Source organism: Platalea leucorodia, assembly GCF_965183815.1.
Source record: "Platalea leucorodia genome assembly, chromosome: 22".
NCBI lineage: Eukaryota > Metazoa > Chordata > Aves > Pelecaniformes > Threskiornithidae > Platalea > Platalea leucorodia.
The window spans coordinates 5,008,369-5,028,916 of record NC_138844.1 but is presented as its reverse complement, the minus strand read 5'-3'; the positions used below and the strand labels follow the sequence as shown (position 1 = coordinate 5,028,916).

The window sequence follows — 20,548 nt, the reverse complement described above, 5'->3', positions numbered from 1 at the left end:
ACGCCGTAAAAATGCAGAGTTAACACTATTGGGAAGAAGGCTGTGGGTTGCTGAGATGGTCTTTGAAGAATAAGCAGTATCCATCTGCACTCCCTTTCCCCAGCCCACCCCTCACCAGTGATAGTCCTTCATGGAAGGGGCTTTGCTTCCTCTCCCACAAGCTGCAAAATAGACAGCCTTGAAACAAACACCCCAATTCTCCCCCCAACACCCCCAGCATCCCCCTGCCCTTCCCTCCCCCCCCCCCCCAAACTGAGCCGGGCTGGTTTGAATCTGTACACAGCATGAAGCTGCATAAAGCAGTTGAGCAGCTGCAGGGCACAGAAACCATACTGGTCTCTTCAAAGGGCATCTTCTCCAGCCATCTCTACGCTCCCAACCGAGCAGAGCTGTGTTCTCTCCCTCTTGCTCAAACCCACAGTTCAGATCTTTATACAAAGGCTGGCCAAGAGCGGGTGCCAGGGGTTAGTTCTTGTCCTCTTTCTTGTCATCGTCCTCTGAGGGGTAGGAGTGCCATGTCAACCTCTCCTCATAGAACGAGATGACCACCTGGGGGCACTTGATGTTGGCTTCCTTGGCAGGGACCAGGTCGGCCTCGTCAGAGTTCTTCCTACAGGCCAGAGCAGAGGTGCAAGTTAGGGGGCTGCGGAGGGGAGGCGGAAGAAGTGGAGACCGGAGAAAAATCAAGAAGCGGCAGGTAAACGGAGCCCCCGAGCTGCTCGGGGGATCCAAGCGACCCCTTCCCGAGTGGCTCTGGAGCAGGGAGAAGCAGCACGTGAGCCCAGGAAAAATTCAGGCGTGAGTTCAGCTCCGCGTTGTCGGGGACGGGGAGAGAAGGCGAATCAAAGCTGCGGCCCTGCCCCCAGCCACTCCGTACTTCTGAGACGGTGCAAAAGCAAACGGCTCCCACACCTACGCCTGACTGGTTTGGCTCCCACCTGCGCCAGCGACAAGCCCAGTGTCACTACAGCTGAAGGGGACACGGTCATCGTCACGGCTCTCCTCTGGGTGCAGCCTTCCGAAACTGCAGCCCACGCCATGACACCATGCCCCTCTCTCTCCCCAAGCTCGCGCCTGCTGTGGGGGGACATCTTAAGAGCCACACAATCCCAAGGGCCCTACCTGCTCGTTTCACATCCACGTTAGCCTCAGCGCAGAGGGTCACCTCAGGCAGCAGCGCCATCGCGAGAGATTTCATGCCAGGTAGCAGGGACTCCCCAGGCGCAGGTCCTTCCCTCTCTGGCACAGAATAAGTGAAGAAGTGACAGACACAAAGACACACTCACCACTTCATCAGGAACATGAGCTCCCCGCTGGAATCCGTGGCACCAATGATTCGCTCTGGCTCAAATCCTCGGGCAAAGCCTCGTGGTTTCTCCGACTGAAAAGAGACAAGTTTCCACTTGTAGCATCGCCAGGGTAACGGCCGCTGCCCTGCTTCTGGTCACCAGGACACACTGGTGGCTGTTCAGAAAGGCTCTGCGTTTCAGATGCTCCGACTATAATGACTGAGGCCAGCGGGCAACTGAGAAGATCGCTCTGGTGAAAGCCCATTGCACTGGGGTGACCCAGGGCAGCACAGCGGAGTGCCGGGCTCATGCTGCAAGCAGAGGACCCGATTTCCAAGGCCCTGCTGGTCAAACTCTTACGCTGGCCAAGATTCAGCAGCTCCTGGGATGAAAACCAGACTGCAGAGCCTTTTTATTGTCCCTTTTCCAAGCAGCTATGAGCACCCTGAGCAGGTAGCTCTCTGCTCCACCTCGTTCCCCCTCTTGAAGGGGCAACAGGCAACCCCTGCCTCCTGTTTCACCCCTTGTGCTGTTCTTCAGGAGAAGCTGGGGCTCCGCACCCTTTTGGTTCAAGAATTGGCCTTTCAATTTAGCGCTACAACTGGCTCTGGATTGACAACAGCTCATGCCTCCTTCCGACAGCTACAGCTCCTCAAAAGCACTTCAGCCGTGTCTCGTTGAAGTGCAGTATTTTCCCCTCCGTGCAGGAGAACAGTTTGACTGAGGTTTCGGAGCATGGCTGCTCTAGCTGCTAGCCACCGTGCCAAACGCAAGGGTAGGGAGCTGAGCACAGAAACCCCACCCTGCCTCACCTCCTCCTTCTTCTTCTTTGGTTTGCTCTCCTCCCCTTTATCCTCCGTGTCAGACTCCGCTTTGCGCTTGCTTCCCTCAGACTTCTCGCTCTCATGTGCAGTTTTCTGGGACTGAAGGAACTCTGCAATGAGGTCTGGGCAGTCGAGGTTCTCCTCTGGCTCCCATGTGTTATCTTCACTGCAATCAAAGACAACAGCCGAGTTTTACATACGGGCAGCTTGCTGCAGCTTTCCCTGCCAAGAAAAATCCTGGACACCAGGTCACGCAGAGATGCTGAGAGAAGCAGCAGCCTGGATGCGGGTGTCCTCGCCCCATGAAAACAGGACCCTGCCCTGGTCCAGGCAGGGATGCCAGAGGGCAGGGCAGTTATTTCCCTTCTCAGGAGAGAAAGGCAATTCATTTTATCCAGCTGCTTGTTTCACGCTAGGTTAAAGGTGGGGGAAGCCCCACCAGGGCACTGCACAGCCTGTCTGCAAGACAGAAACGGGACTTTCACACCTAGGCTGTGCTCTCATCGCCCTGATTAGAGCTCGAGGCGTTTAGCACTGCCGATTTTATCATCACGGCTGCCCTTGGCCTGTTAGCTCCATTTTACAGACAAGGAGAGGCGCAGGGAGACTGAGCCACCTGCCCGGAGAGGCTTTGGGAGCCAAAGGCAGAAGAGATGCTCGCGCCGGAGCAGCCCAGCACCCACCCCGCAGCAGCAGGCAGGGAGGCACTTACTCCGAGAAGCCTTTCCACTTCAGCAGGTATTCCACCTTGCCCTTTACCACTCGCCGATCCAGGACCTTCTCCACCACATACTCCTCCTCCTCTTCCTCTAAGACCTCTTCCACTTTCTTCTTGTTCTGTTTTTTTCCCATTGTGCTGGCCAGTTTTTCAGCTTACGGGCGACGCTGCTAAAAGAGGAGAGAGAACCGCACGTTTGTGTCAAGGTCAGGTTTGCCTTTGCCGGGCAGCAAACGTACTGGATACGCAGAGGCGAAGCACAGCGCAGGAATGCTGCTTTGGAGAAAACAGGCACGTAAAAAGTAGATAACACACGAACAGATGGGCCAGGATGGTCCTGCCAGCTGAAAAGGCAAAGAGGAATCTCCAGCAGGAGCTGCTGCATCGACACGATGCCTTTTTGAGACACAGCTTTGGCCTTTTTGTCTCCCCAGCACCTTATTTCACCAATTCCATCAAGACTCTGCCCGATTCCACCCGTGCTTTGTCCCTGTTTTCGGCACACCATGTCTCGACCTCGCTGCTCCCACGTGTTGCCCTCCGACCTCCAGCGAAGCAGCGTCCTACGTCAGCTGCTCCACACCTCGTCCTTCCTCTGCCGAGTCCCGCGTGTTCCCCCTCATCCTCTTCTCTCCCCTTTCCTCACCTCGCTGGCCTGCCCTTCAGCTTGGTTCAACCCTGCCTGGAGCTGCAGAAAGCATCTGCAGAGCTGTACAGCAGCGGGAGGGAGCCAGCGCACTGCTGATATTAACTAAAAGTTTATAAATAGTTAATCCAAGTTAAATACAAGTCACGGTCCCCGATACCAAGCTCCCCATACTAATTTCTTTGCTGGTTCATGGATGTGCACTCTGGGATATTTCTCTAACTCACCAACCCAGAATTTTTTTCTTCTCCTTATTTTCCAGAGCTGTTTAGACAGTCAAAAATTCCTGCGTATATATCCACTGCTTGCTGGGAAGTGGCAGAAGCGATGCGGAGCTAGGAGAACGCTCTGGCCCGTCACAGCCCAAGGCTACCTGCCGCAAAGGCCGCAGCACGCAGCCCAAGGCTACCTGCCGTAAACGTAAATGCCGCCGCAGCAGCGAGTGGCGGGGCGGCCCTCGGCGCAGCTCTCCGCTTTCCGCTCACGCGGGGGGACTGCAGAGGAGACGCAGCCCTGCCAACACGCCGGGCGCTTCCCCAGCCTGAAACGAAACACCTCAGAAAGCCAAAAACCACAGAGAGGCCCCACTTCCCTGCTGAAACCCAGCTCGGACCAGTAAGAGCACCGCAGCCGGGCAGATCCAGGGTCAGAGTCTCTCCCTGCCGCGGCCGGGGATGGCCGTCCAGCTCGTCCCTGCCCCGCGTCCCTGCTGTGGAGCAGGTGGCTCTGCTAAAAAGACCCTCGGTCCTTGCAAATGCTCTCCAGCCACTTCTTGGCTGGTACCAGTTACACCGACAGGTCCCAGCCCCACAGACAAGATCCTGAGCCACTGCACAGCCCCGCGAGGGGAGACACCAACGGAGCATCTGCTCGTGCGGGAAGGGGACGCGGGAAGGGTTTTTTTTTCCTTAGGTTCAAGAAAAATAGAGAGCCCTCCAGTACCCTGACCTCGTCACCAGCCTCTGCTCCAAAGAAGCCTGCGCAGCCAGCCGAGCGCGCTGAACAAGTTGCACTGATTTAGGCCGAGCAAAGGGTCAGGAGGTTCCAAGTCTCCCCATCTGTTATCTGCGATAAGCAGCTACGCCGTCACGGAGAGCCACTGGCAAAGCTGGCAACAGGACCCGGACCGCCTGAAACCAACTCTGTACCTCAGGCTCCCCAAACCCCACCCTGCTGAACAGTTGCCCGGGGAGCTTTCACAACCTAAGCGCTGAGGAACACGACTTTTTTTTTTTTTTTTTCCAGTAAAATACATATTTTCTGCCAAGCAAAATGACTGGCAAGCAGGTCAAACATTACCTGCCTGGAAACTTTAGTTTTGCTACTCAGGTTATCTTGAATCGTGGAGAATAAATTTCAGCTAGCAAAATCTATGGAAACTGGGGCTGGTTTATACGGCAAAACAAAAATCCTGCAGATTTACACTGGAGATGTCAGAGTTCAGCAACAGTCTCAGCTCTCGGGGTACAGCTGGATGAGCTCCCTCGTGCGCAAGTATCCTTCAAAGGAGAAGGCTAAAAACCAGACCCCAGAAAGCTCAAAGCCGTACCGCCAGTTCAGACCAGCAGAAGCCACAGCAGGGAGGACGGGAGGGAGCACAGCCGAGCCGGCACGCTCCAGACCACCCCATCTCTGCCGCTATCTCACAGACAGGGCTCGAGGGCAGCCGAGGAGCGCAGAAGACCGCAGAGGAAGAAAGCAGCACTTCTCTGCTTGGCAGACGCCAGACCAACGTGTTTCTACTTTGGACCCCGCTATTGCACTGCTGCTTTCAACCTGACCTTGGGATACAAGCTGTGCCAGTGCCCGGGCTCTTGCTCCGCAGGGCGCTCGGCCTCCGGCCGTGCTTGCTAGCACACAGACATCTTCCCTTTACACCCCATCCCTGCAGGCACCAGCCGCCAGGCGACCACAGCCTCCTCGCTCGATGGCAACGTCGGGGTAGAAGGAGGAATGAACACCTTCCCCTTGCCACGGCACCCAGCGTTGGGGCTGCTCACGATCCAGGCAGAGGACTGGCCATAAAAGCCAGGCCAAAGTGGCTGCCACCATCGTGGGGTGTTTGGTGGTCACTGAGCCAGTCGGGGGGTCCCAGAGCCCAGGCTCTGCATCACAAGCCTTCTGCTCCTGTTTAGCACTAAACATCTCCCCTGCCTTTCTTTTAACGGGTGGTCTCGGAAGCGGGGTCGGCACCTGAACAGGCTGCAGAGCAGACAGGGACAAGGGACGAGCTCATTCTGCTACTGCACACGCCACGCTGTGCTTGCGGAGCTCCAGTGTCCGCCAAAGGTGAAAACTAAACCCCCTCTAAGTGTTAAATGAAGCGAGAAGTTCCCTGCCCCGTACAGACCAGCAGCAGAGGTGGTGGCAGGGATATTCCCACAGACAGGCAGTGCTTCCCCCATGGATCCTTTATTCAATGCCAGAGGACACCCAGCCCTCCAAGGTTGAAGTTTTATTGCCCTATTCAATGTGTGTGTGTGGGAAAAATCCAACCACCTGGAAACAGCCCACTAAAACAGAGCCGTACAAGAACATGCATCAGAAAGGCTTTTCCCTCCTCAACTCCGGGGCTGAAATACACTGACAGCATCTTCAATCAGACGCCAGACGGAGGCAAACCCGAAGCAGCAAGGCTCCCGGTCGCCTGCGGACTCGGCGAGGAGGAGGCCAGGCTGCCTGGCACCGCCTCAGCTGGTGTGCAATACAACAATGTAAAGCCTCCGACCCACCGCCAGCATCTAATCCCCGAGCAGGAGCCAGCGCTGCAGCAGGAAGCCGAGAGATCGTGTTTCACTCTGGAATTCTTCAGGCAGTTCCTTCCTCCCGCGCAGGACAGCCTTCCTCCCCTCCGTCCTCTTCCTCTGGCACCGCGTGGCCGCCGGAGAAGGGGGCCAGAGCCGAGCACGCCACGGTAGAGGAGATTCCCAAGAAGGTGCTGTCGCAGCTCCGACTACGACCAGCAAATAAACTCCGAGATGGCCTGAAGGGGCGAGATCTCGGGCTTCCCCTCTCTCAGCAGGGAATTCTGTTCAGCTGCGGCTGAAAGGATTTTAGTCAAAAGCACTGTGGTTATTGCTTGGAGATGGACTTGTTTTTAAGGCACCTAAGGATGCTCAGCTGGATTGCCAGGCCGCTTGAGCGGCTTCCTAAGGAGGTAACCGGATCAAAGAGTCTAATGGTAGAGTCTGGCCAAGACGAGCTCAGAGGGGAGATGCTAAAACTGAAGGTGGTGTGTAGGACAGGTAGGTGTGGAAAGGGAAAAAGAGAGAGGCAACAGAGCAATGCAAACAATGCAACACTGCAGATCTATCATTTTATTGTGGTAAACGCTGGGCAGAGAAGATGCAAATCCAGGGCCAGGAGCACTTTGAGAAAGAGCTTGCCAAGGGGAGGGACAAATATACCAGTGCAAAGGGCTGCAGCGACCATACCTAAAGCGGACGGCAGGCAGCAACCTCTCCAAAGTCCCCGCTTGCTCGGGGCCTGTTCCTTTCGGCAGACGTTTCCCTGTTTCTGCATTTACACCAGAGCACCAGTGTCACCCCCTTCCACAGACCTGCCCTGCCTCTGTGGGTTCTCAAGATGTCTGCTCCCACGCAGGCACGGGGCTGGCACCCAGCTGACAATCCATCCCCTCGGCATCCATCCCTGCGGCAGGGACAACGTCTGGTTTTGCCTCAAGAGCCTGCAAGCCAGAAAGGTGCTCCGGGCGGATGAGGCCAAGCCGTGGTTCACAGCGCCTGCTGCTAGACACGGTACAGATTTTAGCGTTCGAGCCAGCAGCACAGAGACAAGCTGCTGCACAGGCCTCTCGCTGCACTGCAGTCAAAAACGCAGCTCCAGTGTGAGAAAGGGACTTCAGCCCCCCCGGGGGGTACGGACTCGGCGTGTGGCTTTATCTGCAAAGCATCTGAGCTGCTCCCCACACCCTCTTCCTCCTCGTCAGGAATGCCGCCGTGGAACAGAGCGCTCCACAAAGATTTCAGCCTTCTGCGACTGGGAACAGCCAAACCCTCCAATTTTAGTTATTAAAAACAAACCACAGCCACCCAAACCACTGGCTGGTTTCTGGTCTCTGGAGGAAAGGGGGGAGGTTGAACCATCCCCATCGACTCGGAAAGGCAGCGCAGGGAAGACTTACCCCACACTCTGCTCCCTCATCTCCAGCGCTTTCAAATAAACACATTTCACTCACACCGAGTTCCTACGCGCAAAGGTGCAGAACGAAGCCGTTTCATTTTGCCTGGGCACTTTTGGGGAGGGCAGACAACTCTATTACATTCCTGGGGAGACTGCTCATGTCTATAGAATTCGGGGCTAGATGACTCCTGCCCAAGAGAGATCACATTAGCTGTTCATGTTTCCTAAAATTCAGCTTCAATTTTCTATATTTAATGTGTGAAAAAAATTGGCTTATACTGGAAAATATGATTTCGAGACAAAATTCAGGACGGGCCTATGCCAGATCTTTCCATTTTCATTTGCTGCTTCTTACCTAACACTCAAGGCAAAGCTGAAATCCTTTGTGAGGAGGAAAGCAGAACAGAGACTGAAAGAATAACTTCTTGGTCTGCAGCTAAGAGGAAAAGGATCCAGGACACACCTAAGCCACTTGAAAAGAATTCAAACTCCAGTAAAAAGCCATGAAGAAGGAGGCCCAGCACGAAGGTGTGTACAAAAGCCTGCGTTATTGGGGCAGGAGGAGCAGACGGAGGAGCAAGAGCCAGCGCTGACAGCATGTCGTCGCAGCAGATCGGAGCAAAGCAGATGCTGGTATCATGAGATCTGGAGAACAACATCCAGGTAGTGAAACCCCTACCAGACAAACACAAATACGCTCAGCCCCGCTGGCTAGGACACTTTATTCGGAAGATCGTGAAGCTCTACCTAATACCCTTCCGTGATGCCTGGCGCTAATCTTTCCAGTAGAAAGTTTAACAAAGGAAAGGAAGACCAGCCTAAGAAGAAAAATGTGGAGACCGAGGTTTAATTTGAGTACAGACTAGTTCCATTAGCTGCATCTTAAAGGATTAACAGTTCAGCTCAGCATTAATGAGTTTTAAACTTAAAACATTTCCTCCTCCTGCCTTTCTCAAACTTGGCTGGGATCACTCATCTCTTTAAAGACTTATGAGCACGCCAAGTTTATTCCACACGCGCCAGGGAAAGGCAGCAGGCATCTTTCTTTTGAAGTGGGAACAAGCATGCTAAGTCTTCCACTCTCCAGAACCTGAAAACAGCAGAAAACATTTCTGGAAAGTTTGAGTGAAAGCTCAAGCCTTTGAGCGGAGACCAAACTAAAGAAAAGCCACAACCTTCAAGCTCAGCCACATCATTTCCAGTTAAATTCACAATCCAAGAGAGAACGCACCTCTGGATTTAAGAGAGACATACATGCAACAGTAGGAACATTACCTCCCTGCTGAAAAAAGAGAGCCTGAGGTAAGAAATCCCGTCACGCAGACAGGAATTTTGTTATGTGACGGCGGACACAACTTCTGAACTCCTCTAGATCAGATAAATGCTCATAGAATCAGAGCAGAGATTTGCGTTCTTCTTCTCCCTTGTGTATAAAGGCCAGAAAACATCGCCCCAAGTGCTGCAGGACTCCCAGCTTCCCAGTGCCCCTGACACCGCACCACCTCTGTCTTCACAAGCAACCCTGGCCCCCACAGCCCCTTCCCCTGCCAGCCTTCATCCCTCGGGACAGAGCGACCGCATCTGGGGGCATCTCCCCCAGCAGCCCCGCGCCCAGGAGCTGCCTACCGGCGCTCACAGGCCCTCCGCCTGGTTACTTTTGCATTTTGGGGTTAGAGCAGCCACATCTGTTTCTCACCATTTTCACTACCGGGATCTCAAGCACAAATAGGAAACCGTGCCTGGGTCGCAAACCCAGTGGGGACTGTTGACTCCAAACATTCCCGTCACAAACACCTTCCCCTCTCAAATGCACCAGGGATTTTTTTTTTTTAAGTTAATAAAATCTTTCACAGATAGAGCCTGTAATTATTCACCCAGAAAGCCCTTTTATACTTTGATCTGTCAGTTTTATAGGGACAACATACGTGCTTGCTGCTTCCAAACTGATCAACCCCAACGCCAAGAGCACTGTCCCATCTCCGGGATCCTCACGCTCAGCCCCCCCATCCCCGACGCTCCCCACCCAAACTCAGGCCGTTTCCAGCCCCTGCCACCTCCTCCTCCGTGCTGCATGGGAGCGGGTCAGCTTCACAGCACACCCCTGAGCCAAACCCCGCTGCCGCCCTCTCGGCCAGCCCCTGCGCTCCAGGGCAGCTCCGCATCTGCCAACGCCTCGGCAAAGCTTCGCTGCTTCCTTGTCTGGAGATATAAATCCCATTTCAGCTCCATCACCTCCCCTTGCCAGAAAGTCCTACTCTTCCCCCAAACGCTTTACAACTCCCATTCCACGCGTGGCTCAGCTCCCCCAGCTCCCAAACCTCCTCCCCCAGCAAAGGAGCCGGAGAAAGCCAGCCCAGCCAGGGAGCTGCCCCGACACCCACCCCACGCTGAGGGTGAGCAGGGACCCGTCCCAAACCCAGCTCCCGCTGCATCTCCCCCCTTCCCCAGCACATCCCTGCTTCCAGCCTGCCAGCCACTACCCCCCTTTCCCACCTCCTGCCAGCCCCACGCTGAGGTCTCCGCAGGGGAGCTCTCCCCCAGCCCCAAGACCCCACGCCCCCCCCCCAGTTTGCTCCCCAACCCCTCTCCTCGCCCTGGCCCCCGGGACGGGCTGCCATCCCGCTCCCTGCCCTCCCGCAGCCCGCTGAGCCGCTTCCCGCTCATTCTCCCCGCCAAAAGTTGACACTCGTCCCCTCCCCGCTCCCGGAGCCCGAATCCCCCCCTTCCCCAGCCGCCCCCTTTCCCTGAAGCTCTCCCCCCGGGAACACCTCCCTCCCCTTCTCCTCGCCCCAAGGGCTCCCCCCGTGCTTCTTAAACCCCCATCCCACCCAAATGCCGCCCCCCCCCCCCGAGCAGGGACCCTGCTCCAGCCTCTCCTCTCCCAAAGGCCGCTTCCACCCCGCCCCAGCCCAGGCCCCCCCGTTTCCCCCGACCGCCTGCAGCAGCCCCTCGCTCTCTCCTTGCACCCCAGACCCCATCTTCCTCCTCTGTCCAACAGCACCCCCGCCCCTCTCCCCCCCCGGCCCCCCTCACCTCTCCCCCTCCCCAAAGGACCCCCCGGGCTCAGCTTTGTCCCCGGCCCGGCCCCTCCTCACTCCCAGACCCGGCTCCCCCCGCGGCCCCTTTGAGGGGCACGGCCCTGCCAGCCCCCCCAAACCCCCGCTAACGCTTCTCCCACCGCCCCCATCACCCCCCCCTCCACTAACCCCCCACCACCACCCCAAACACCCCCCCGCTAACCCCAACCCCCCCAGCATCCCACCCCCCCCACAACCACCGTCTCCCCGCCCTATACACACCATCTCCCCCCGCCCCCCCCCGAACCCCTCCAGTAACGCCCAGTTCCTCCCCAGCATCCCTCCCCACCCCCCCGCCCCCCTCAGCCCCTCCACACCCCCCCGCCCCCCGCGGCTCCCGCTGCCCCCCACCCCCGCGGCCCCCGCTCACCTTGCACAGCCCCGCCAACGGTCGCCGAGGGGAAGGGGCCTGCGGGGCGCGGGCGGGCGGGGCGGGTCGGGTGGCGCCGCGGGCCTGGCCGCTCTCCGTCCGCCTCCCTCGAACAAAAGAGCCCGGCCAGCCCCAGTACCCGCCGCAGGCACCGCGCCTGCGCCGCGGCCCGCGGGGCACCCTGGGAGCCGTAGTCCGACACCGCGGGGCGCACTGGGAGTCGTAGTCCACTCGCCGCGGGGCACACCGGGAGCTGTAGTCCGCCGCTCCGCCGCCGCCCCGGCGCGGCTGTTCCTGTTAGGTTTAGGCGCGGCGCCCCGGTGGGGATCGCACCGCGGCGTGGCGTGGCCGGGTCCCTCGGGGAGGCCGCCGGCAGCCGAAAGGCCCCGGGCCGCGCCCCGCCGCCTGAAGGGGCGGACTACAACTCCCAGCATGCCCCGCGCCGGAAGGGGAAGCACCGCCCTCGCTATAAGGCCGCCGCGCCGCCGCGCCGCTTAAAGGGGCCACGGCCTGCGCGAAGAGGTGAGGGGGCCCGGGGGGGGCGGGCGGGCGGGCGGGCCCGGGGATCCCCGGGGCCCTGCGGCGCCCGGCCTCTGATGGGGGATCCTTGGCCGGCTCGGGGCGGCGGCGGGCCCGGGGATGGGGCGGCGGGGCTGGGCCGGGCCTCACCCCCGGCCGCGGCCTCTCCCGGCGGGGCTGGGCCGGGGCCGCGGTGAGCAGGCCAGCCGCCTTCCAGCGGGACCGAGCCGGGGCCCAGCCCCTGCTCACGGGGCGGCCGAGCTCGGGGGCGGCCGGGCCGGGTCGCCGCCGCCGGAGTGCGCTGCCGTTAGTGCCCGGCCCGTGTGCTGAGGCGTTGGGGCGGCTGGGGACACCCCCTTCCAGTGGGCCGAGGGGGTCCCGATCCGGGGCACCTGTCGGGATGGGGAGCCCTTTGCTCCCCAGATGGGAAAACAGGCAGAAATTCCTCTCCGGTGCCCGTTGTGGTCAGCTCTGTCCAAGCGTGACAAGCGAAAGCAGAAACAAACGGGACTCGTTCCCTGTTTCCCTGCCGTGGGGCTCCCCTGGGAGGCTTTCCTCAAAACTCGGAGGCTCCCGTCTGGCTGGATGTCGCCTGGAGCGGTGCTGTGCCCGCAGGGACGGACGCGAAGCCTCGGCCAGCCTGGAGCTGGGCAGGGAAGGGAGCTGCGGGAGGGAGCTCCGAGCTGGGCTAAACTATCACTGGTGTCTGCTGGTTAGGATAGGTCCTGCTGTTACCAAGGGGTAGAGACCGCTGCTAAGGATGTGTCTGAGTCAGCAAGGAAGATAAAAACCAGCAATCAAGAGATAAAAGCTAACGCTTTCTCTGTCGGCAGTGTGAGTACAGGGCTGGGGGAGGCAATCCATCCGGAGTCCGACCGTGTCTGTGGCTCCGCAAACACCCAGGCTGCCGTATCCTGGGCAGGCGAAAGTCCTGAGGCTCCCGGAGCACGGATGTGGGGCGTTCCTGCGTGGCTTCCACCTCTCGCGTCCTAGCTAGAAGACGTTGAAAGCGTGAGCCCTGGAAACACTGAAATGCAAATTGGAGGAAGATTAAACCAAACCCAAACCACGTATCCCAGGGCCCCTTAAACTGAGGCTTTAAGCAAAAGCCCTGAAAGAGGATTTGGTGTAACTGTTTAAAGCTAACTCAGAGCTGCTTTCTCCATTGGGTTTAAGTTGATTTATCAAGTTAAGATCAATTAACTCCAAATAAAGCGTAAATAAGATTAGGCGGTTCTTGGTACAACTCTGGATGAAAACATAGGTAAAAGACGGGAGCGCTCGGACTCTGTGATCTCAGTTTTCCCTGCTGACTGCAGAGAGCCATCTCCCCCCCGGGTCTCTCTGCTCTTCAGAGCACCCTTTCAGTAGCTGGGAAATTAAATTCCTCTTCCTGGCAACCCTCCGCTGTTCCATTAGGCAATTTCTGAGTCTTTCTCTTTTCCCTCCTGCATTTTTAATCTAGGCAGGGCTGTTATGCAGAGCAAGGAGCTTTAAAAGCAATGGGACGGCGGCAGCGTCCCCTGGGGAGGCCGGGGAACATAATGGTCAAGTTCTACTGCTGAACTGGTTCTGGCTGGGAGCCCCCAGCACGGGGGAGGATCGGAGCTCCCCCATTACCGCGCCGAGCAAAGTGACTCATGTCACATTTGGCTCCTTCGCTCCCCTCCTTCCCCAGGGGAAGAATCACGTGCGCTGAAGCGTGGGGGTTTTTTTTGGTAGGTTCCCCTCGCCCTCCCCCTTACAGCTCAAATTGGAAACAGCAGCAGCCTGACCCAACTCCAGCAAGAGTTCAATTACTCGGAGGCATCTTGGGGCATTCTCTCACTGTCTATCCCAAAACTCTTCTCCGCTGTTATTAATGCTTTGTGTGCTCTCTGGGTGGAATCGGATGGCTGAAGTCTTGCAAAAAGTACCTGCAAACCGGTGGAGCCAGATTTTTGAAGCATGGTTTGTGGCTCAACCCCTCCCCTTGTCCCAGCTAAAATTAGCTCTGTCTTCAGAAGAGCTTTGCTTCACATCTGAGCGTATAAATAAAGACTGGGTTTCCAGCGCTGCCTGACACTTGGCAGCTCTCATGGCCTAAAAGGCAAGACTCCAGGAATGGGGAACAGGTGACGGGTTGCTTTGCCTCTGCGATCAGGCAGCCGTGTCCCTCCGGAGCCTGGGCTGTGACAGGCGAAGTCCTGAGCTGCTGGCTCATCGCAGGGGCTCCAAAACCTCTTGCAAACAGTCCCACAGAGGAGGTGAAACCAGGACACGGGACACACTTGGTCTTCCAGCTCCCCCTGATGAGTATTCCTGGTCTGTGTCTGCACAGTGCGTCTGCGGCGGGTGGACTCTCTCTCGGAGGGGTTTCACTGTGCATTTATTGGGTGTGTGTGTGGGTTATCTCGCTGTCCACCCCCCTTCTTTCCTCCAAGCCCTGGCACTGTGTCCATGGTGTTGTGGCAGAACAGGAATTACTGCGGGAGCACATAATGGTGCAGCAAATGAGCTGCCAAGGTCCAGCAGGACCTGGGAGCGCCGGAGGGATGTGGCGGAGGAAGCGGCTGGTGAGATGGGAGCGTGCGAGCAGCTCGCGGCGCAGCTGAGCCAGGAAAGCTGGGCGGCACGGGGGGCACCGGGCACCTCTGCGGCTCCCCAGGGGCTTCACCAACGCTTGTCAGCCCCCCGGCTCCCGCTGGGAGAAGGGGAAGGGGGGGGTTAGGGAGGGGTGCAAGGGAGAGCGGTCGCAGTGCAGACACAAAACCTAGCCAGGTGGGGAAAACTGGTACGGAGTTTACTGCTTATTCAGATGACTTGTGAAAGAGCTGGAGAGAAACGGAGTGTCTGCATCTGGTGCTAATGGGAGACTCACTGGGGTGGCAGCTGGGGAACGGGTCTGATCTACACAGGAGAAAAGCAGGTTTCCTCTGGCGAGGGGCAGCGAGGTCCTGGTGTGGGCTGGCTGCTTCCCCTGCTCGGATGGCCCAGCCGAGCTCGTGCTGGGCAGGCAGCAAGGGGAGAGGGAGGCCTGCAGGGGATGGAAACAGTGATAAAAGCAGGGTTTTCTCCTCCCCAGCCAAACCGGCTCCCCTGGCATTTCAGTGCACACCTGCCCATGTGCGGAGTGGGCCGGGCTCTTCCACCCTGTCTCCCTCCTGCATTGCCAGTTCTGGCTCTGCAGGAGCAAACTGGGGACCTGGGGTCTCAGTGCTGTGCAATGACAAGGCTGTTCCTGGCTAACACTGGGGGAAAAGCTCTCCCGGAGCTTTATCTGGCTTTCCCAGAGACCCTGTTATCTGCCTGGGAGCAGGGACGTGCTGTGGGAGAGGGGGGCAGGCAGCTCAGCAGGAGCAGCCGGCTGCACCATCCCGTCCTCGGGTGGTTACAGCCCATCTGAGCTGAGAGCCCTGCTCACCTGTCTGTGATCTGAGGATTTTTGAGTGCTGTTCCAGAAGGCTGCAGGATCCCAGTGCCTCCCTGTGGGCAGGGGTGACCTGAAGACGAGCCGTGGAAGAAGGAGGTGCTGCAGGCTCCGGCTCTGGTCACGGCGCACTCTCCAGCACACCCCAGCGAGAGCCCGACAGGCCACGTTGCCTCAGGAGCACGTGGGAGATTAACGCTGGATGCTCTCTCCCCTGTGGGCTGCTGGATTTGAATGCATCCTCTTTATTTCGTGGTGACTGAGGGGAGAGCATCAGGGCGGGCAGCTGAGTGTGGACGTGGGGGCTGGATGGGACAGAGGTGTGAGGTGCCTGGGGGGATGCAGAGTGCATGGGAGACCCTGATGTGTTGATCTTGTCTTGCTAAATCCTTTTTTCTCTGTACAGATGTTTCCCGCTGGGCTCTGGCTCTAGGATGTTGGAGAACCGAGAGGAAGTAAGACCCTTTCTGACATGGGTTTTGTCTGTTCCTGGCTGGGGTTTGGCAGCGCTGGAGCGGGTGGTCTTGACTAAGCGCTGTGTTGAGGTGTGAGAGATGCTGAACGCAGGGTCCGTGGGGCAGGGCTGAGGGGTGACAGGGACGGGAAAAGCTGGGGCAGGATGGCCGGACAAGCCGGTGCGGTCCTGGGTCCCTGTCCCTGGGCGCCCCTCTGAGCCCTGCGACGGGGGTGACGCTGGCGCGGGGCGGCGAGCGCTGCCTCCCCGCCCTCAGGCAGTGTTTGTGCCGTAGGAGCTGACCACAGTGCGCGTTCAGGACCCCCGGGTGCAGAACGAAGGCTCCTGGAACTCCTATGTGGATTATAAAATCTTCCTCCATGTGAGTTGTGGCTGAGGGAGAGGGGTGAGCTGCAGAGCTCGGTCGTGCCATAGGCGAGGCTCATGACTCAGGTTTTCTAGCCACTTTCAGCTTCCCCAACGCTCCCCAAAGCCCAGTGCTTCAAGCAGATCCCTTAGTCCACTGAGCTCAAGGGTCTGTGCAGGCGAGACCCTGCCCTCCTCTGCCTCGCTGCCCCTCAATCATGTGCATTATTTCCATGGTGGGTTTTGTTTTTTTTTTTTGCAGACCAACAGCAAGGCCTTTACTGCTAAGACCTCATGTGTGCGGCGCCGGTACCGTGAATTCGTGTGGCTGAGGAGGCAGCTCCAGAAGAATGCTGGCTTGGTGTAAGCGTGCCTTGTTCTCGCTCCTTTCCCCCTCCTGCACCCACTTTCCCATTGCCCTGGGAGACCCACGTGAACTCAGAACGGATGTGGATAGAAACCCCAGACACGAACATGGGATACCTGAGCTCCTGGGATCCAGCTCTGCACAAAGCAGGGTCCTGGCTGCTGCTGTCCCGTCTCTCCTTGCCTTGGCACTGGGGCGATCTGACCCTGAACTGCTGCCTCTGCTTTGTCCCTGCAGGCCTGTCCCAGAGCTGCCTGGGAAATCCACCTTCTTCGTGGGCAGCACGGATGAGTTCATCGAGAAGCGGAGACAGGGGCTGCAGCAGTTCCTGGAGAAGTGAGTAGAGCATTGGTGAGGGCCGGATGGAGGGAGGGGACATGCTGCTCCGGTCTTGCTTAGGGGATGCTGGCTGTCAGGTCGAAGTAGAGCTGTCGATGGTCACCCTCGTGGCGTGGGGCACGTGAGCCGTTGGTGGGGCAGGGCTCAGCGTGCTCTGTGCTCCTGCCTCACTCACCCTCCTCTCTCTGTGCACAGGGTCGTGCAGAATGTGGTCCTCCTCTCCGACAGCCGGCTGCATCTTTTCCTGCAGAGCCAGCTCTCGGTACCCGAGATAGAGGCGTGCGTGCAAGGCCAGGGCTCGCAGACAGTGACAGAAGCCATCCTGCACTACGCCATGTCCAACTGCGGCTGGGTGCAGGAGGAAGAGAGCCGCCCCGCGCTGCTGCCGGGAGGAGACCTGCACGGCAGGTAACGCAGGCAGGGAAGGACCGGCCCGGGGGTGCTGCTATGGGGGCGGCCCCCAGCTCCCTTGCTGTGCCTGGAGCCGCTCTGTGCTGGCTGGAGCAGGCCTGGCTCCCAGCAGGGCTGCGAGGCAGCTGGTGACTTGCTGTCTGCACCTCCCCTTGTTGGTGCTTGCAGCTGTGGGTTTGGCTACAGCCTGATTTGAAATGGTTGGTGCCTGTGCAAGGGACTTTCACCAGGAGCAAACAGCCTCTGCTGTGAAATAAGAGAAGCTGCCAGGCTTTCTAGAGACCCCTGAATGTTTTTGAATTTCCCTGTCCCATCCTTGCTACAGTTGTTTGAGGGAATGAAGTTGAGCACGTCTTCCCCAGCCCTGCATGCTGAATGGGCAGGATTCCTGGGGGTCAGGCAATCGGAGCTGGACGTCTTGGGCTGTCACCAGCAGTCTCCTGTGGTGCCCTCCAGGCCGCCCGGGAGGGTGACCTGTCCTGGCCGTGGCCAAGGCTTAGTAGAAAAGAGCTCGAGTCTCTCAGAAGAACTTAAGCTGAGATTTACAAAGGTCTTCAGCTGCTTTCTTCCCTTAATCTCTGGGGAGCGAGGAGCCTTTGGAGGCTTTCAGTGCTCAGGCTTTCTGTGCGTCTTGCCTTCGTTCTCGCAGCGTGAGTGGGTTCTGCAATGCCTCAGGCCCATCAGAGCTTCAGAGTGCTTGCTGCATGCTGGGGAATTAATCGGGCATCTCCCTGTGGGGTGGCTCCCCTCCCTGCAGCCAGTCGAGGGTTTTCTGCACCTGGGGAGGCAGCTGACCTGCTGGGAGAGGAGGGCATCCTCAATTTGCCACTGCTGCAGCTCCCTGCAAGAAGCTGAACAAGCACAGACATCACCTGCGTGTTCGAGTCCTGCGGCAGGCGGGGTAGGTACCCAGGCAGGGTGGCTTCGTGCGTCCTTCTCAGCTGCCAGCACCGTCTGCCCCTCGCTGGTGGCAGCGTCCCCCCCCTTTTCCTGCTCCGGGCTTCAGCGCAAGGATGAGTGGCTGCTTCTGTGGCTGAGCTGGCGGGAAGCCGAGGGCTGTGGCGGGGCTGTGCAGAGGGGAAGCAGCCGCTGCTGCGCAGAAGGGGCTGCGCCCAGGAGGCAGCGGTTGACGTGGAGACGCGCAGGCACCTCGGGCCCTGCGTCTTCCCCAGATCCCTTCTCCGCTCTGACCTGTCCTCTCTTTCCAGCTGCGCCGGCCTGGGAAGCCCGCAGGGTCCGAGCTGCCTGGAGACCTTCCCGCACTGGAGCGACTTCGGCATGGACGACGCCCACTCGGACAGTCCGGATGAGCCAGCTGAGCCCTTGGGCGGACGGCGTGAGATGCAGTAAACGGCTCTAGTGACCTCGCCTGCCTTCCCCGGGACCTGCAGCCCTCGCTGGAAGAGGGACCGCTGCTGAGCCAGAGGGATGCCCAGGCTGGTGGGACTGGGGCTGCACTGGGAACACGGCCTTGTCCTGGGCTCTGCGGTGTCCCGGGCTCACGTGCTCTCTCCCTGCTGACTCTCGACTGTCCTTGATGCCCCAGGCAGTGCGTTCGTATCGCTCTTCTCTTTGGAGAAGAGACCTAGTGGTTAGTGAAACCTGTGTTTGTTGTTCCCATGGCCTTTGCTCTCTGACTGGAGCAGTAGCAGGGCTGCGTTAGGTGGCAGTGCCAGCGAGGCTCTGTGTTCTTGGCATGTCCCTGGCCCGGGGCAGGGATACGGTGGCTCACATCCAGCACGACGGAGGAAAGCTTTCCTTGGTGGAGCAGCAGGCTGGGAGCAGGGGCTCTTCAGTTTAGTCCCCTGTGTTCCCCTCCGCGCTGCAGGCAGGGGAGGCTGCATTTCCCCGCTAACAGCCGCGCCGTGCAGCTCCTGGGGAGGGTGGTCTCAGCTGCGCGGAGCCGCAGCCCACCCATGGGGTGCAGGTACCATATCCACACCTGGGGCCTCCTGGCACAGCTCGCCCCGCAGGCTGCCTGCAGCTGGGACGAACAGAGATGAGCTCCCCCCCCCGGGAGCCTGGGGCAGGGGAACGAGGCGGTGGGGAGGCAGGGAGGGGCAGTTTGTCTCCCCTGCTCCTTTTGAGGGGATGCCCCTTCCAGATGGGCTCCTTCCTCGCACACCGATTGCCACGCACAGCGGGGAATGGGGGCCCTCACAGCCAGGATCTACTTTGCTCGGAAAGAAGGAGCATGGAGCTGCCTCGGAGTTGGCATCCGGCAGCGCTCGGGCTCTGACTACTCTCGATGCCTCTCCCTGTGCTCTCCTGCACCTTTTCCTCCCACCCTCAGCACTGGTGAAGGCAGAGCCGACGTGCTCTGACTTGAAATAAAAATGAAGTAGAAGAGACTTGCTGGTTGCTGGCAATGTCTGTCCTCGCTGCGTGGGCGGAGGGAGCTGAGCCGAGGCCGAGCTAATTGCGGGTAGATGGCTTTAGGGAAAAGAGGGGGTTATTGCACCTCTCGCCACGGGGCTGGAGCTGCCGAAACCGTGGGGACTGACCCTGCCTTGGGCAGCAGAGAGGTCCCTGGGGCCAGCATGGGTGGTGGCAGGGGACAGACAGGACAGGCAAGGGGACACCGTGGCCCCGGAGCGAGTTTTGCAGTGCTGGGCCTGGCTGGGGGGGGTCTCGGCCCCACGCAGGGGCCAGGACACGTCGGGGAGGGCGAGGGAGGGTTGGAAACCCGTCGAGGCGCAGCCAAAATGTCAGGAGAAGTTCATTGCGAAGGCTGGCAGCTGCTGGCGCGCCGGAGCGCCGCTGCCATTGGCTGCCCCCCCTCATGCATATTCATGTATATTCATGAGTGTGCGGCTCCAAATGGCGCAGCTGTGAGGCCAGCTGTGCCCACGGACCCGCTCCTGCGCCCACACGCGCCCTCGCCCACGCGTGGCCTTTGCCTGCGCGCAGCCTCACGCAGGCAACGCGCCCTCGGCCGGGGCCGTAGCCTGCCCCCGGCTCCCTGCGGTCCCCCGGCGCGGTTTGCACCGCCAGCTCGGCCTGGCACTGCCGCATGCTTCGCTTGACGCCTCGCCAGCAGCCAGCCGGCCCCGGGGCTTCCCTCGGAAGGCGGATTTGGACAGGGCAGCCCCTGGGGCTGCTGGAGCGAGGGCTCCGTCCCCTCTCCTGCCTCCTCGCAGGGCCCCGTGGTGCCCATCCTTCCCCCTCAGGGCTGCAGCCCCGCTGCTGGCTGCGTTTCAGAGCCAGGCAGAAATTATTTTTGGTGGTGTTGATCAGCTTTGCAAAGCTGTCGGGAAAACAGTGACTCAGAGGCAGACCTGGCCATGGCGGGGGGGGGAAACAGCCCCGCTCCTGCTCGTCACCCCGTGTCCCCAGGGCTGCAGAGAGCTCCTGGGGGTGGGGGTCCCGCCTGGGTGGCACCGTGCAGGGCTGCTTTGCTGCAGAAGCTGGGGGAAAGGGCGCTGGGGGGGTGACAGTGCCCTCTGCCACGCATGAGGCTGGCTCAGCCCCTCGGTGGCCTGATGGCCGCAGGCAAGTGCCGTGCCGGGGCTTACGGCAGCCGGTGAGTCAGCTCCGGGCACGGAGCCGCAACCCCATCGCCTCTGGGGGGTCAGGGACACGGTGGGCACGCGGAGCCGCCCAAGGTAACCTTCCC

The 20,548-nt window shown here is 59.4% G+C and overlaps 2 protein-coding genes across 7 annotated transcripts; one reads left to right on the top strand and one right to left on the bottom strand.

Moving 5' to 3' along the window:
- Window positions 1-252: 252 nt before the first annotated feature.
- CBX1 (chromobox 1) lies at window positions 253-11,197 on the bottom strand. Of its 4 annotated transcripts, none has more exons than XM_082332145.1 (6): window positions 11,068-11,197; window positions 6,210-6,519; window positions 2,826-3,001; window positions 2,102-2,279; window positions 1,287-1,381; window positions 253-610 (listed from the first exon to the last, which is right to left on the bottom strand). In XM_082332145.1, exons 3-6 carry the CDS (start codon window positions 2,963-2,965, stop codon window positions 466-468), a joined length of 558 nt encoding a protein of 185 aa, XP_082188271.1. In that variant the 5' UTR covers window positions 2,966-3,001; window positions 6,210-6,519; window positions 11,068-11,197; the 3' UTR covers window positions 253-465. The 4 variants fall into 4 exon arrangements, with proteins under 4 accessions (XP_082188271.1, XP_082188272.1, XP_082188270.1 ...); XM_082332146.1 differs by having other exon boundaries at window positions 2,826-2,998; XM_082332144.1 differs by lacking the exon at window positions 6,210-6,519.
- Window positions 11,198-11,406: 209 nt separating this feature from the next.
- Window positions 11,407-19,268, top strand: SNX11 (sorting nexin 11). 3 transcript variants are annotated; one of them, XM_082332148.1, is made up of 7 exons: window positions 11,407-11,589; window positions 15,402-15,450; window positions 15,745-15,831; window positions 16,078-16,178; window positions 16,420-16,518; window positions 16,717-16,929; window positions 18,141-19,268. In XM_082332148.1, exons 2-7 carry the CDS (start codon window positions 15,430-15,432, stop codon window positions 18,280-18,282), a joined length of 663 nt encoding a protein of 220 aa, XP_082188274.1. In that variant the 5' UTR covers window positions 11,407-11,589; window positions 15,402-15,429; the 3' UTR covers window positions 18,283-19,268. The 3 variants fall into 3 exon arrangements, with proteins under 3 accessions (XP_082188274.1, XP_082188276.1, XP_082188275.1); XM_082332149.1 differs by lacking the exon at window positions 11,407-11,589 and adding an exon at window positions 13,870-13,890; XM_082332150.1 differs by lacking the exon at window positions 15,745-15,831 and having other exon boundaries at window positions 11,408-11,589.
- Window positions 19,269-20,548: the final 1,280 nt, after the last annotated feature.

Bases quoted from the DNA above. Each gene is read 5' to 3' on its own strand.
- SNX11 (XM_082332148.1), top strand. From the start codon at position 15,430: ATGTTGGAGAACCGAGAGGAA. The intron at 15,832-16,077 runs GTGAGTTGTGGC...TTTTTTTTGCAG, and splicing joins ATTATAAAATCTTCCTCCAT to ACCAACAGCAAGGCCTTTAC. The intron at 16,179-16,419 runs GTAAGCGTGCCT...TTGTCCCTGCAG, and splicing joins CAGAAGAATGCTGGCTTGGT to GCCTGTCCCAGAGCTGCCTG.
- CBX1 (XM_082332145.1), bottom strand. From the start codon at position 2,965: ATGGGAAAAAAACAGAACAAGAAGAAAGTGGAAGAGGTCTTAGAGGAA. The intron at 1,382-2,101 runs GTGAGGCAGGGT...GTCTCTTTTCAG, and splicing joins CAAAGAAGAAGAAGGAGGAG to TCGGAGAAACCACGAGGCTT. The intron at 611-1,286 runs GTGAGTGTGTCT...TCTGGCCTGTAG, and splicing joins CTCATGTTCCTGATGAAGTG to GAAGAACTCTGACGAGGCCG.